This window comes from Octopus sinensis, linkage group LG18 (assembly GCF_006345805.1).
Source record: "Octopus sinensis linkage group LG18, ASM634580v1, whole genome shotgun sequence".
Lineage (NCBI taxonomy): Eukaryota > Metazoa > Mollusca > Cephalopoda > Octopoda > Octopodidae > Octopus > Octopus sinensis.
Genome location: NC_043014.1, coordinates 23706021 through 23723520, shown reverse-complemented (window position 1 = coordinate 23723520; position 17500 = coordinate 23706021). Strand labels below are relative to the sequence as shown.

Sequence of the window (17500 nt, the reverse complement as noted above, 5' to 3'; positions counted from 1 at the left end):
CTGGTCCCTCTGTTGGGTCGACATTCGGCAGACTCTCTTTATCCCATTCATTTTCCTCATTCAGCAACCTTTCATAGTAGTGTCTCCAAAACTCTCTCTTTGCATCATCATTTAGCGCAAGTGAACCGTCATCCTTGCGAACACATTTCTCTCCTACCACGTCACGATTCTCTCTTACACACTGTCTTGCAACACGAAATACCTCAAGCCTTTCATCCTCACGGCGCAGAACATTGGCAAATTTTTTCTTATCTGCTTCCCCTCTGGCTAAATACACCTGCCTCCTAGCTTCCCTTCTGGCAGTCTGATACACTTCCCTGCTACCACCGTTCTTCCAGTCCTTCCAAGCCTGTTTCTTTTGTCTAATAGCCCTGTCAACAATATTGTTCCACCACCACGTTATTTTGGGTCTTGAGGGGACTTTGCACCAACCACAGATCTGGTCAGTGGCTCTCAGCAGGTTGTCCCTTAGAGACCTCCAGTTCTCTTCTACCCCATGTGAAGCTATACCCTGTTCTATTTCGTCAAAGGCTTTAAGTAATATGTCTCTAAATCTCTGTCCATTCGCAAGATCTTTAAGCTTCCAGACCCTTCTTCTCCATGTTGGTCGTCTTCTAGTCGTCCTCTTAGTTCTGATCCTAAAGTCACTAACTACCAGTCTATGTTGTGGGGTACATTCATCGCCTGGGAAGGTTTTGGCATTTATAAGCAGTCATCTCTCCCTTTTTCTGGTAAGTATGTAGTTGATTTGGCTAGTATGTCGGCCCGATCGGTAGGTGACCAGGTGGCTTGTAGGTTTCCTGAAGTTAGTGTTGCAAACCATAAGACTATTCGCATCGCAGAACTCCAGCAGCCTGGTTCCCTCCTCATTGCGGGAACCATAACCATAGCCTCCATGTACGCCATGGAAGCCCCCAGCATGTCGTCCAACATGCCAATTGAAGTCACCAGCCACAAAGAGAAGATCCCTGTCGTTCGTCAATGAGGTGGTCTGCAGTAAGGTGTCTGTCCATCGGGTAGCCCTGGCTGAGGGGCATAGGCCGATATAATGGTTGCTAAACCATGATGAAGCACTAATCTAATCTTAAGTATTCTGTCGCATACTCTGACTACCTCGATTACCTTATCTACCCATTTTTCGGCGATAAGTATACCCACACCTCCGACCCCGTCAGTGTTCCCAGCCCATAAAATCTTGTACCTGTGTTCTTTGCCTGTGAGGAACCTAGCAGAACCTTCTCTCCACCTCACTTCTTGAATGCAGCATATATCAGCACACCTCCGTTCAAGCAACTCAACAATCTTGCCAGACCTGCCTTTCAGTGTGCCAACGTTGAGGTTGCCAACCCTGAGGGTGTGGGAGGTATTGGCCCTAGTAGCTTCATGAACCTGAAAAGAAAACTCGTGTTTGGCAGGATTCATTGACAAACAATAGACTTAAGTTCAAACCGCGTACACTACACTATCATATTTTGCAATGTATGATCACTACCTCTTATAGCTGGGGGTGGGGTGGCGTAAAACTTTTGAAGTGTACATGGGAGACAACCAAGGATGACAAAATTTGGGACTTCCTGTAACGGTGGAGGGGGTGGGAGGGCGGGTGCACCGCGAAAACTAGCAGCCATGAAGGGGTGCCTCTCATTTTTTGGAAAAGGAATACTTAGTAGTATGTATAAAATACCTAAATTTGAGAGACAGATATTTTGCAGATTTATGGGAGATGCGTGAGCTAAATTTATCATAGACATCGATAAGTAAGAGGAACTATAAAATTATATATATATTTATTCTATATTTAATGAGACGTGAGGCTGAAATTTATCTGAGACATCGATAATTGAGAAGAACTATAGAAATATATATATATTTAACATGAGACGTGAGGCTGAAATTTATCTGAGACATCTATAATTGAGAGGAACTATAGAATTATATATATATTTAACATGAGGCGTGAGGCTGAAATAGACAGAGTCAGAGTCAAACAGAATAGAGATAACTAAAGGTCAATCAATTGCGCAGAAATATTACTGGTAGGTACGGGATACAAACACTCACACGCACATCTACATATATACTTACGTGCATCCATGTATTTGTGTAAATAGATTATGTGTTCATAAGTATCTATTTATGTTTATGTATTCTGAGGTTGTCTAGTTTTAGAAGCCGAAATATCCCTCAACATCCTTTGGTGCAAGTGTATTGTTCAATGTATTCTGATGTTGTCTAGTTTTAGAAGCCGAAATATCCCTCAACATCCTTTGGTGCAAGTGTATTGTTCAAAGTTGTTCTTATATATTTGTTTCTAGCTGTTTTAATGACCTTTGTTTGACTCTCTACATTTAGATTTCCACGATCTCAATAGTTTATATCATTGCATGTTTCCAAAGTCTTCATTTAGGAATCCCTGTCTTCACACCTTTGTTTTTCATATTAGTCTTAAACTTCGTTTCCCTTTTTGTTTTTGTTTACTCCCTTGATTGACTAAATATTGTATTACATTTTAAATCCTTTTAAAAAATATATTATCTTCTTGTTTTAAAATTTCTTTAAGATTTTCATCTCTAAAAAGACAAAAAACTAATGTCTTTATTAGTGTATTTGTAATTTTTCTCTTAAAAGGTTTTGGTTTCTTTTTTTTTTTGTTGTAAATTGAGAAATTTTTAATTTGTTGTTGTTAATGCTATAATGTTTGCCACATAAACTAGTTGAGTATTAATGTTTTGTCTGTCTCTGCTAAGGAGTAATCAAATGATGAAAATTAATTTCAGGAAGAAAAGAAAGAAGGACGCAAAGAAGAGAAGAAGAAAGATGAAAAAGAAACCAAACGTGTGAAATATAAATTGAAAGACAAAAAGAAATCCAAACGTCAGGATTTTCACATAGGCTTTTCTGGTAAGTTGTTTAATATTATACATTAAACTATTGTGGCAGTAATGACAGCACCACTGTTGCTGCCATCTTCATTATTTTATACTCATTTTTACAAACTGGTATATGTTGGACAGGTCTTGCCCTTGTTCAGTATCCTGTGATCAACTCTCATTATTACTTTCCATGTTTTTCTGGGCTTTTCTTTTCCACAGTCTCCTGCCATTTGGATCAAGTCTTCACCTAACTCTCATCTTTTGTCTACCAGTTATCTTTCATTCATACTCTCTTCATACCTTATTGTAGCCAACACAAACTATAAGGATGCCATTACCAGCTTTTTTCTTTTATATTTTTAAGAGACTTCCCTTTGTGCAATCTCTTGACTTGCAACAAATAGCAGCCAAATCTCCAATAAAACCATACTGTTTGTCTGATGTATTTTTTTTTTGTATATCAATATAGTTCTGATATACAAAATAGTGAGATGATCACTAGTGGTGTGCCACTGCTCATAGGTCTGCTGTTGAAGGTTGACCTCTGTTAAATAGCCGCAATAACAACCACCACTGAATAGTAGATTACTAAAGCTACTCAACTACTGTTGTTTGTTTTTGTGTCTAACCTATGCATAAGGTTACACATTTTAAGAGAGAAGTGCAGTTGATTTAATTGTTTCCAACACCTTTAATTGGCTTGCTGGCAATCTTTTTATGTATTTGCTGAGATGAGGTTGTGTTTGTAAGTTTCGTAATAAAGCTGGTTCAGGAAAGGATTCTGTATGGATTTAGACCAAACTTTGAAATCTGAGTTATTTCTACTGAAACATTTCAGAGTGTTATAAACACAAACATAGCTGCATGGTTAAGAAGTTCACCTTGCAATCATGAGATTCTGGCCTTGATCTCATGATGTGATACCTTTGGAAAATGCTTTCACCATAGCCTTGGCTTTGTAAAAGTTTTGAGAATGAATGATAATTGGGTCGATGGATTGATGAGTGTGTGTGAATGTATTTGTGTCTGCTTGTCTTAACATTGCCTGATAGTTGTAAATGAGTGTCACTGTTATACAAGCAGTGTCATTCATTTCCAATATTCTGAGAAAATGTCAGGCCATGGGAAAATATTACCATGTTTGAAGACAGATGAGTGTTGGCAACAGGAAATGCACCTGATGGTAGAAAATCTGTCCCAGTATAATCTTTTTGACCCATGGAAGCATGGGAAAGTGGATGTAAAAACTCTACCATCGCTGTTGACAATGTAATGAAACTATGAGAAAGCCCATCATGTGTGTGTGTGTTTGATTGTCAGCATATGCATATGATATCAGCATCAGATAGAATAACCCTGTTTGGCTACTGTCCTTTACTTTCATGTTAAAATTACTCACAGGTTGATTTTGTCTTTCTTCTTCTGAGGTCAACAAAGTACTTAGGATCAATGTAATCAACTAAAAGTTTTGAAGCTGTGCTCCATTATGGCCATGATCCAATGAGTGAAACAAGTAAAATAATTAACAAATAGAGAACAATAGGAATACTTCATGAATAACAGATATTTCTTGCTTGTATTTTTGACTGTAGAAGGATTTTTTAAATAGGGCTTTAGTTCTGTAGTCTAGGAGAAATAAAAATGCTAGGTATGGAGAAATGATTTGTGAGAGCTGCCCATGCCAAAATAAGGTATCACCAAAGTTAGAGATAAGCAATGGACATACACTGAGGTATGTAGTATTTCAACAGAGCATCTTTTAACGTTGAAAAAATCTTATGTAAACATTCACAGCTACGACTACTTAGTATCAGCAAAGTCAGACCTTTTTTTATTCTAATATTTTCTTTTTAGAAGCTGGTGCTGTGCAACCATCAGGAAACATATGCGAGAAACCTGTTTTTGGAGTTCCTTTAACTCTTGCTGTGGAAAGAAGTAAATGTCATGATGGCATCGAACTACCTGCTATATTTAGAGAATGTATTGATTATATTGAGGAACACGGTCAGTAGAAATAACTAATCCTCCTATGTATCATTTCTTCATTTTCATTGTTGACTTGGTATTTCTCCTATTAGTTTTACTATTTAAAAGTCTGTCAGATAATTAGAAAATTTCTTTCTTTTTTTTACTGGTTTTAGAGTCATTGGACTGTGGCTGTGCTAAGCCACTATCTTTAAAGATTTCAGTTAGTTGTATCCCTCCTGATCCTCTGTTTTTTGGCACTTAATTTAGTAACTTAAAAAGGAAGCAAGGCAAAGTCAGCTTGGGTGGGTTTGGAATTCAGAATCTAATAGAACATTGCCAAACATCAGCCATGTATTTTGTCCAACACCCTATTTCTTGTGCCATTCCAATCCCTGATATACATACATATATATATATATATATATACATATGTACATGCATATGTATGTAGCCATAGATTTGCACAAAAGCCTAAAAATATTAGGTTTTTCTAAGGAAGAGCAAAAAAAACATATGCACATCTCCCCCAAATCCAATGTATTAATGGTACAATGGAAATTTATAAGTTATTCTAAAGATTCTCCATCTAACACAAACACCTAAGCATTAAAGAGACATGTTCACACAACATAAATACAAGTGCATACACCTGCATACATGCACACACTAATTCCACCACATATTTGCAAAACCCAGGAACTCTCTTGACCAGTAGCGTAACTAGGTTGGGGCAAGGGGGCACATGCCCTGGGCACTGATTGAAGTGGAGTGCAGAATTGACCATAATGCAATAAGCTTGAACTCCATTTATAAAATGGCAATTGTAAAGATGGATCTTCAGCTTATCATAACATGATGGCTGTCTACATTCATGTCTGGACATTTTTACAAATGGCATCAAAAACAGATTGAGGCTCAATTGAGTGAAACACACATATTTTTGCCTTGCCTACTACACATACTGCACAGCTAAGGGTATAAAATTAAATGTGGTGGTAAACATTCTATGTTAAATTTACTTAACTGTCATTTATTCATTTAACTGTTAATCATTCTTTGTAGTTCTAAAAATAGTTCATTCTTATCAGTGTAAATCAATTTTCCATTTTTGCATAGCTTGCAACTTCCAGTGTACATACTGTAAATTGTTTGTTATGTTATCAATAAAGACTTCGACCTCCTACCCCGAGCAAACCTGTGACTGCTAATAAGATCATTCAAAAGTGGTTGTCCCATTTCTATCCTTGGATATTTGGGGTACTTCAACAAAACAATACTACAAGCAGTAGAACAGGTCAACTGGGTTCTACAATACAATCTCTTCTATAAGATTTAAAGCAGAGTAATTCATTTTCTACTTCTAATTAAAACTACATTAAGGTTTACTCCTTTCTCTGTACAATGTTTACGACTTTTACTTGTTTGTCACAAGAACATGAAGTGTGCCTTCCCTAAAAAAGAAAGTAGAGTTGAAGGCAGGAAGAGGTGGAATTGGGAGACTAAAGAAGCTTTGCATAAAACCTAAAAATACTAGGCTTTTCTAAGACAGAGCAAAAGGAACTGATGCACCTCCTTCGAATCCAATCTATTAGCAGCTTTGTGAAAATTTATATGACATTCCAAATATTCTCTATCTGAGATTCTTTAAATGAATATTTGCATACACTTGGTTGTGTGCATCTACCAGGACATACATATAAGAATTAATGATGCACACATACACAGACACCTAAGCACTCAGGAGACATGTTCACACCAAACATAAATGCTAGTACATAACCTTAGATATATATGTACACTAAATCAACCACATACTTAAAAACTCCAAGAAGTCTCTTAACTCAAGAAGTCTTGTGACTGGCTTGAAATCCATTTAGAACTTAAATAAATCTCAAGGAGAAAATACCCCCCCCCCCCATACATTGTAAATTTCCTGAAATTTCATATACTTGCAACAAAAGTCTACAAAAGTCTTTTGCAAGGTAGTAAAGGAGCCTTTATAATTATCGCCCAACATGTGAAAAATACCAGCTAGATCTCCCTCAAATTACACCATCTGTCTTGGATAATGTCATCTTAGATTTGTACTTCTCAAGAAAAAGATGGAATGAGCATGATTGGGTGGGCTTTTGGTCATAAGTTTACTCCAGCAGCTTAACAGGCAGAATTCTCATTGGAAAGTGAAAAATAAGTAAAATTGGAGACATATAGTCCTTCTGTGAAGTTGTAAGCAAGATGTGATGTTTCAGTTAGACTTCATGATTCTCTCCTTTTACCACTACCAAAAAAAAAAAGTTATAAAGAATAAACAATTTGAGGTAAATCAATGATAGATTAATGAATTTTAACATTTTGTTAAAAGGCTTGTTATGTGAAGGAATCTATCGGATCTCTGGAGTAAAATCAAAAGTACAGATGCTAAAAGAAGCTTATAATAATGGAGTCCCTGCTTACCTTTATGAACATGAACCAAATGTAGTTGCTAGTCTACTAAAGCAGTTTCTACGAGAACTACCAGAACCAGTGCTTACCACAGCATTAATGCCAAAATTTGAAGATGCTTCAAGTAAGTATTTGATTTGTTTGTTTTTTTATTCGTATTGTCTTCTGTTTTTGTGTGGCTCCAGACTAACCCTGATCAAGCATATCTTTGATTAGAAATATTTTTTCAAATAATTTTTAAAGATGGTAGGGTATAATTTGTGGAGGTGTGGGTACTGTGTACCACACAAAAGCTCCTTCACTGCCTTCTTTTTGCCAGTATTTAATACTGAAGAATATAGATAGATAAGATTCTGCATAATGCAATCCAGAGCTTTGTATTTCATATCTTGTCAGCTGTATTCTGTTGTTCTGATTGTCCAGTTGATTATTGACAGATTACAATATGCTCCACTCACAACTACAATCATTCTTGACAAGCAAATACATCATATATTGTTGAACTATTTGAATTTGGTACAAATATTTCTTTTCTGTTGTGACAACAAGACATTTTGTGTAACAATGAAATAAATATATTTGTATTTAAAATTTCAACTGAATTTCATGTTCTTGCATTCATCAGTATCAACTCAACCAAATGATTTCACTGGTGACAACCCAAAACAAAAATACCTTATTGTTACAAACACCTGTACACTTAACATAATCTTCAAGCAGAATAAGCATAAAACCATGTGACAACAGTGTGGTGAGCAGCAGTGTTGTATATATGTTAGTGGATAGATTAGAAAGCAAGGAGATGATGTGCTGGATGTGAGAATAAAGGGAAGGGGTGAGTGATGAACTGTTGCAGGGATGGAGGTCAAAGATACATGAGGATGGCTATAGTGAGTGGGAAAACAAGGAAAGGGAGATCAATGGCAAATATGAAGTGTTGTGAATGATAGCATATAGGAGTTAAAGATGAGGTTAGCAGACCTAAGATGTAGCTAAAAGGGGAGTTAAAAGCATAGAAAGTGGGTGATCAGTCAAAAGTAGTATGGACAGAGATGATAATAAAAATGAGGGATGGATTTTAAAAAGAAGTGGTTCCAGGGATTGTAGGAGGTAGTTGGTAGTGCAAAAGTGGGGATGAAATGTTGCTGATTCTACTCTCAAATGATTACAACAGCTGAGTAGTACCATTGTTAAAAGAATGATGGAGGGTTAGGTGTTAGGAGGATGTGGGAGAAATGCTTGATGCAGGCAGATTGAGTACAGGACCCAGCACATACAGGTGCTGTGATGGATGAGCCTTTCAAGCACAGCAAATTGTCAACTCTTTTGGTCCTTAGTCATCTCTTTCATGGGACTCAATATCTTGAGGTCAGATCTCAGCACTTCATTTTATACCTTCCTGAATTTTTTTCTCTCACAAGTCCTATCCACTTTAAGTAATTGGCACTTCTTTATACAGCTGTCCTCATCCATATGCATCACATGACCAAACCATCACAATCCTCTCTTTCACTCTATATCTGATTCCTCTTATGCCTAATTTTTCTCTTAATACATTAGTACTTTGTCATACATGCACACTTACATTATACACCCAATGGCACATCCTAACATCATTCCTCTATTGCCTTCACAAATCCTCTGCATTCAAGGCTCATGTCTCACTACCATATAGCATTGCTGATCATACACAAGCATCATACAAACTGCCTTTCACTTCTTGCTAATGGAGGTTTTAACTCTGAACTTTCTCCATCCTATTCTTATTCTAGCATCTATACTTTCAACACATCCTCCAATACTAATTAGTTCACATAGGTAACAGAAACTACTCACTCTATTTCCTGTATATCCTTAGTGTTTATTACTCTTGCACATCTTCTATATACAAAAACTACTTTCTCTACTAACCTTCTTGTGATTCCATTACACCTCTTGTATGTACATATCTTGCACTGGATATACTGTATGGAATTCCTGGCTACACTTTTCATACATATTGAGCAGGGTCATTTATCTGAAGGGAGTAGAGTCCTCTCTATGTTCATATCCACTAGAACTTTGGACTTTGTTCACTTTAAGTAGTCTTCATGTGTGGCAGATGTGCAGGTATAATAAACATTAGGAATGTGCAGAATATAGATTCTTACAAATGTCTGGGGGAATCCTTAGAAGTAGTCGATAGTTTCTGTGACCAAGTTAGCAGTAGGGGAGGAAGCTTTGAAAGTATAGTTGTTGAAATAAGAATGGGCTGGGCAAAATTCAAAGCTATTACCTTTGTTGGTAACAAAGGGCTTCTCCCTCAGAGTGAAATGCATATTGTATGATGCCTGTGACTACAGAGGACAGGCAATGACTTGAAAGAAATGAAGCAAGCATGCTCCACTGGATGTGTAATGTTAGTATGCATCTAGGACAAAGTGTAAATGATTTAAGAGAAAAATTGTGTATAAGAGATATCAGATGCAGTGTGCAAGAAAGAAGACTATGGATGAGGACAACTGCGTCAAGAGGTGCTGCTCTCTAATTGCAGAGGAAACATGTGGAAGAGGTAGTCCCAGGAAGACGTGGGATGGAGTGGTAAGAAAGGATCTTCAGATGTTGGGCCTCACTGAAGAGATGACAATGGACCAAAACTTTTAGTAATTTGCTGTGCTTGAGAAGACACATCAATCTAAGTAAAATCATGGCCATCTATACATACAGACCTGTCCCTCTATCACCGAGGGCTTGCAGGTGCTGGTGCCACGTAAAATGCACCTGTGTTGGTTCCATGTAAAAACTGTCTGTGCTGATGTCATATAAAAAGTATTCATTTAGAGCCACAAAGAAAGCATGCGTGGTCAGTGCTGGTGCAGTGTAAAAGCACTTGAAATCCTGCCCCTGCTGATTTTGTTTTTCAGGATTAATCCAAGGTTGATAAAGTAGTCACTAGTCTTTGTACTGGAATCAATACAGCATTTTTTATTTTTTTGTAGTCATCATTACTGCTGCTATAAAGGTGGCGAGCTGGCAGAATCATTAGAACGTGGGGCGAAATGCTTAGTGGTATTTAATGTCTTTACGTTCTGAGTTCAAATTCAGCTGAGGTTGACTTTCCCTTTTATCCTTTAAGGGCCGATAAATCAAGTACCAGTTGCATTCTGGGGTGGATTTAATTGACTGGCCCCTCCCCCCAAATTTTAGGCTTTGTGCCTGTAGTAGAAAGGATTATTACTGCTGCTACTGACAATGATGATGGTGATGGTGCTGCTACTGGCTGTTATGATTTTACTGCCTTTAGTCATTGCCTTATGCCAAAGTATAGATTTTAAAAGATTCTAAGGCATGTTTTCTTATATATATATAAATTTTAATTTTTAATTTCAGCTATAAAAAATCATTCAAAATGTATTGAGCAATTTCGGACATTGATAGATTTAATACCCAATTGTAACAGACTGTTGCTTTCCTGGATGATTGTTCACATGACTCACATTATCAAAAGGGTATGTCACTTTTTTTCTTTCATTCTTTTTTTAATTGTTTAATCTCACTATCCTGAAACTTTTTTTTTCTCTGATCTGTTATCCCATGAATTTTGTACTCCATATGATCTGTTGTATTTGGGAAGGAATTTCTAGTCAGCCTTGTTTAAACAGCCCTGTCTAGTCCCAGTATAGTCCCAATCAAACTAATCTATGATCAAACACATTCCACCCCCACCCCCCAACATCACATCATTAAAAACTTCTTTTTTTTCTGGTTTATGTTTCATGAACTACATTATCTAATGTGCCTGTTTTTTTTTTAAATGATCAGGTGTAGTACAAGGGAGAATTGACAGCTATTTCTAGCAGGCAGAACATGAGTGGGGAATCTTTTTAGTGCTAGTTATGAATTATAAGTATATAAAAATCTATATGACCACATTTGTACTACGTAAAATAATGAATATTTAAATTTACAAATTCATAACCCAATTACTGTTTTAGTTTTAAGGTTTAAGCCACTTTTAGCATATAGGTTTCATCAACATATGATTTCAAATTTGAATGTAGGTCAGAATCTTGCAAGCCTGGAAGCTTGCCGCTCCTGATGTAAAATTTCACCAATCAGTTCTCATTTCTAAGACTGTTATTTGAATCAGCTTAACCCTTTCATGATTATATTTCTATTTCCATTATGTTTTTATCTTTTACTTGTTTCAGTCATTAGGCTGTGGCCATGTTGGGGCACCACCTTGAACTTTTAGTCAAACGAATCAACTCTAGTACTTATTTTTTTTTTTGTTAAACTTGGTACTCTTTTGCCGAACCACTAAATTATGGGGATATAAACACACCAACACCTGTTGTCAAGCAGTGGTGGTGGTGGGAACAAGCACAAAGACACATACATATAGATATATATAAAACAGGCTTCTTTCAGTTTCCATCTACCAAATTCACTCACAAGGCTTTGGTCAACCTGAAGCAATAGTAAAAGACACTTGCCCAAGGTCTCATACAGTGGAACTGAACCTGGAACCATATGGTTGGGAAGCAAGCTTCTTATCATACAGCCATGCCTGCACCTAAAACCAAGATTTTGAAGGAGTGGGTTAGTGAAATAGTTATAATTTTATGTATTGTTATATATTATGTTTTGACTGACTGAAATTTCATGATATCAATCATGTTATGAAATTTTGATTGAGATTTTAATTAAAATATGAATGATTTAACAGTCTCATATTGTGATGGTGTTTAAAGGGTTACAACTATGTAAGCTTGTTCAGTGGCCTGTTATGAAGTATACAAATGTTGTTGTGTGTAGATGTATTCTGGCTTATAAAAGTGTCACTATTCATTAGCAAACACTAAATCAAAGATGGATCTAGAGAATTTGGACTAGCCTATGCTGGGGGTGCATTCTTCACCCGGGAGGGACTTTGTATTTAAGAGCAACCCTGTGTCCCGGTGTCTGGTGAGGATGAAATCAATCTGGCCCCTACGAGAGGTAGGATTAGGTGTTTTAGGTGTTAGCAGCATTGTGAGTATAAGCATTATGGTCATCGTAAGAGGGTGGGGGTTGATTTCAGACAGAGAGAGAGAGAGGAAGCAAGTTCATCCAGGTAGTTCATGATGGAGTCATACCCAACGACTGGCGTAGCAGCACCATAGTCAACTGCTACAAGGGAAAAGGTGATGCTCTAGATAGAAATAACTACAGGGGTATCAAACTGCTGGATCAGGTGATGAAGATCACGGGGAGGGTCGTAGACCATCTCATCAGGGAGAGAGTCTGCTTAGATGAGATGCAGTTTGGTTTTGTGCTGGCTAGAAGCACCACTGATGCCATATTCCTGGTTCGACAACTGCAGGAGAAATACCTAGCTAAAGATAAACCCCTTTACTTAGCTTTTGTGGACTTGGAGAAAGCCTTTGACAGTCCCCCGATCCCTTATCTGGTGGGCGATGCGGAAACTGGAGATTGATGAATGGTTAATAAGGGCTGTACAGGCCCTTTACAGAGAGGCTGTTAGTAAGGTTAGGATTGGCAGTGAGTATAGTGAAGAATTCTGGGTAGAAGTAGGGGTCTACCAAGGTTCAGCCCTCAGTCCCCTTTTATTCATCATAGTCCTCCAGGCAATAACAGAGGAATTCAAGATGGGTTGCCCCTTGGCGCTCCTCTATGCTGATGACCTGGCCCTCATAGCAGAATCACTGTCGGAACTAGGAAAGAAATTTCGGGTGTGAAAGCAAGGTTTAGAATCAAAAAGCCTTAGAGTCAATGTAGCAAAGACCAAAGTTTTAGTAAGTAGGAAGGCGAACACATCACACACACCCTCAGGTAGGTGGCCCTGCTCAATCTGTAGAAAAGGTGTAGTTAGAAACTCCATAAGACGTACCCAGTGTAAGCTATGGACACATAAGAGGTGCCACAACATCAAAGGAAGATTAACCACAACGAAAGCTTTCGTGTGCACAGGGGCAATAAACAAGACAGACGCTCAGAAAACAGATTCCACCACACTCTTGGGAAAGAAGCTAATAGTAGTCAATAGCTTCCAATACCTAGGTACCCAAGTTAGTAGTGGAGGTGGATGCTCAGAGAGTGTTACCATTAGAATAAGAATAGCCTGGGCAAAGTTTAGAAAGCTTCTACCCCTACTGGTAACAAAGGGCCTCTCGCTCAGAGTGAAAGCTAGATTGTACGATGCATGTGTGTGAACTGCCATGCTTCACAGCAGTGAAACATGGGCTGTGACTGCAGAGGACATGTGTAGGCTCGAAAGAAATGAAGCTAGCATGATCCGCTGGATGTGTAATGTCAGTGTGTACACACGACAGAGAATAAGCGCCCTGAGAGAAATGTTGGACAAAAGCATAGGCTATGGCATGCAGGAGAGACGTTTGCGCTGGTATGGTCATGTACTACGGATGGATGAGGAAAGATGTGTGAAGAAGTGCCACTCCCAAACAGTTGAAGGAATCCAGGGCAGAGGTAGACCCAGGAAGACATGGGATGAGTGGTCAAGCATGACCTTTGAACGTTGGACCTCACAGAGGCAATGCCAAAACACTGAGACCTCTGGAGATATGCTGTGACTGTGAAGACCCGGCAAATATAGTGAGTTCATGGCCATATCCTACACCAGTTTCGCATAACCAGCCCCAGCCCATTCAAAAGTACCTTGGATTGTAGGGTAACCTGCTGTGCTTGAGGAGACTTATTGAGTCAAGTACATCAACATCAAAATGAAAACCAAATGGAAATTGTAGTTGTGATCCCCGTGCCGGTGGCACATAAAAAGCATCATCCGAACGTTGCTGATGCCAGCACCGCCTTGATTGGCTTCCATGCTGATGGCACGTAACAAGCACCAACCAATCATGGCCATTGCTAGCCTCCTCTGGCCCCTGTGCCAGTGGCACATAAAAAGCATCCACTACACTGACGGAGTGGTTGGCGTTAGGAAGGACATCAAGCTGTAGAAACACTGCCAGATCAGACTGGAGCCTGGTGCAGCCTCCTGGCTTCCCAAACCCCAGTCGAACTGTCCAACCCATGCTAGTATGGAAAACGGACGTTAAACGATGATGATGATTATATTTAGAAAAAAAGAAAGGTTGTAAATTTAATTTCATTTTCTGTTTCTTTTACTTGTTTCAGTCATTAGACTGTGGCCATGCTGGGCACCACCTTGCAGAATTTTCAGTTGAATGAATCAACCCCAGTACTTATTTTTTTAAAGGCTGATGCTTTTTCTATTGGTCTCTCTTGCTGAAATTTATGGGGACGTTAACTCACCAACACTGGTTGTTAAAAGGTGGAGGGAGACAAACTCAGACGCACAAATATATACATATATATGATGGTAATGATGATGATATCTATATGTACGACAGGCTTTTTTCAGTTTTTACATACCAAATCCACTCTCAAGGTTTTGGTCAGCTTGAACCTATAGGAGAAGACACTTGCCCAAGGTGCCATGCAGTGGGATTTGAACCTGAAACATGGTTTGGAAGCAAACTTACTACACAGCCAAATATCATATCTGATTTAATTTATATTTGATTATAAACCATTTTTAATAAATGTTTTACTTTCAATTTCATTTTTAATAAATGTTTTACTTTCAATTTCATTGTAAATGTTAAAAAGAAAATGCAATAAAAAAATATTCATTTTAAACCTGAATTGAAGGTGGATGTTGTTGTTTAACCTCAGGTCGGTCCTATCAAACAGTCCTATAATGAAAGGCATTGTAGCTGATTGTTCTATGTTTCTCCATCTTTTTATTTTGAAACATAGTATGTCTTGGACTACAATCTGCAATATCTCCTGTCTGGTTTCAAATTGTGGTATGTGCGTTGAGGGAGGATTAACTGCTATTTCTAGCAGTTCAAGTAACCACTTAGAGATCTCTCACATTGGCTTCAAAAGTTTGGTGTTGCTAATTTAGTGGAAGGTCGTTGTTTTAAAAAATAATATTTAAAAAAAACCCTGTTTTCAGTTATTCGATTTGCTAGAAATAACAGCCAAATTTCTTTCATATCACACTGTACAGGGGTTGAACAAAATAATGGAAACACCTTAAAATTTCTAACAATTTTATTCTAATATGGAATAGGCCCGCCTTTGGCAGTAATTACAGCTTGCATTCTATAAGGTATGGACTTGTACAAAGTTTGAATTGTTTCCAAAGGAATTTTTGTCCATTCTTTGACTAAAACAGTCTCCAGTTCTTGTAGTGATGATGGTGGAGGATATTGACTCCTTACTTTTCTAAAATGCACCATAAATGTTCAATAATATTGAGATTTGGGGACCTGTAATAACCAGATAAAATGTTCAACTTCACTAGAATGTTTCTTGTGCTATTCAGTAACAACTTTAGCTGTGTGAATTGGTGCATTATCATCCTGAAAGATTGTGTTTCCCTCTGGAAACACTTCTGCAACCATAAGATGAATTTGATCAGATAAAATGTTTAAATAGTCTTGACTATTAATTCTGCCATGAAACGAAAGCATTGGGCTGGCGGATTTCCAAGATAGAGCCCCTCAGATCATCACAGATCTTCCTCCATGTTTAACAGTTGGAAGAAGGCAGTCTGGGTCAAATGCTTCTTTTGGCTATCTCCACATGTATACTGGGCTGCTGGTCAGAAATAAGGTAAAGAAAAATAACATGTCCTAGAAAATAACATTCTTCCACTGCTCTAGGGACCAATTCTATAGGTTTTTACTCCACTCTAAATGCTTTGCAACATTTGTTTATGAAAGTAGTGGTTCTCTGATTGCAGCCCTCCCATGAAATTTTGTTTTTGTGCAGCTCCCAGCGAACAGTTTTGTGGAAACTGGGTTCTCAAGGTGGTTATTAAGCTCTGCAGTAATTTTGGGAGCTGTACTTTTGTGATCCTTTCTAACAATTCGCGTAATAGTCCGATGGTCCCTATCTGAAAGTTTTGGTTTTCTTCCAGAGTTTTGTTTTCGATGAGGAGGTTTTTCCCTCTTTCTCAAAGGCTGTCATTACTTTCAAGACTGTACTTCTTGATACACCAAACATTTCGGCTGTTTTCGTTACACTAGCACCTGCCATATGAGCACCAATAATTTGACCTCTTTGAAAGTCTGATAGATCTGTCATTTTAATGAATTTTAATTACCTTTTTCTGATGATATCTGAAAAGAAACAGCAATTTTAGCAAAACATATTAAGCAACACTAATAATAAATCAAAAACATAAAAATGAACAAGCTTTTGATGGTTTTATAGATACTTCAAAATTATGAAAAATCAAAAAATCAAATCAAACCAAACCAAATCAAAATAGATGAATATCAATGGAATTTGTATCCTTGTGGTACCAGTGCCGGTGGCACATAAGAAAACCATCCGAACGTGACCGTAGCCAGTACCGCATCGACTGGCCTCCGTGCTGTGGGCACGTAACAAACACCATCTGAGCGTGGCCATTCGCCAGCCTCGTCTGGCACCTGTGTCGGTGGCACATAAAAAACACCATCCGAGCGTGGCCGTCTGCCAGCCTCGTCTGGCACCTGTGTCGGTGGCACATAAAATCACCCACTACACTCTCGGAGTGGTTGGCGTTAGGAAGGGCATCCAGCTGTAGAAACACTGCCAGATCTGACTGGCCTGGTGCAGCCTTCGGGCTTGCCAGACCCCAGTTGAACCGTCCAACCCATGCTAGCATGGAAAGCGGACATTAAACGATGATGATGATGATGATGCTAGGTGTTTCCATTATTTTGTTCAATCCCTGCAGGTCAGTGAAGTCAGACTGAGCTGAAATAATTCACCACCAGGTAAACTGAATTACCTGCAGTGGATTTAAAATAGAAAAGCTGAGATTTTCTTTTATAAATTTGAAAATTTGAATTGTTTGAGCAAGTAGTTTACAATATGAAACTACTTCTTAAAGCTGATCATTCATCCGTAACGTAGGTGTGTTCTTTCACCAGTCTGACACACTTCTCATTTTTGAATTCAGCTTTCTGCATAACCTGCTAAAGATAACTGTCAAATCATATTGTATCATGTAAAATTTAAAAAGCGGGATACATTGGATCACATAGTCTACAGCTAGATTACTTTTGAACATAGGCCTGCTAAATCAGTGCTAAACAAACTCCAGCTTCTTACTTCTTCTCATCAACTTGCACAATTTTCTGGTGTTGGTTTTTCAGACAGTCTAATGCACCTTCCGTAATGGGAAAACTTCA

General features: G+C 38.1%; 1 protein-coding gene across 1 annotated transcript in view; it reads left to right on the top strand.

Moving 5' to 3' along the window:
- The window catches only part of LOC115221207 (ralA-binding protein 1-like), a 79549-nt gene that overhangs the window by 14425 nt on the left and 47624 nt on the right, over positions 1-17500 (top strand). Inside the window, exons 2-5 of the mRNA XM_036511051.1 lie at positions 2778-2901; positions 4728-4877; positions 7204-7407; positions 10653-10771. Of these exons, the coding sequence (XP_036366944.1) occupies positions 2778-2901; positions 4728-4877; positions 7204-7407; positions 10653-10771 (597 nt within the window). The remainder of the gene's footprint in view (positions 1-2777; positions 2902-4727; positions 4878-7203; positions 7408-10652; positions 10772-17500) is intronic.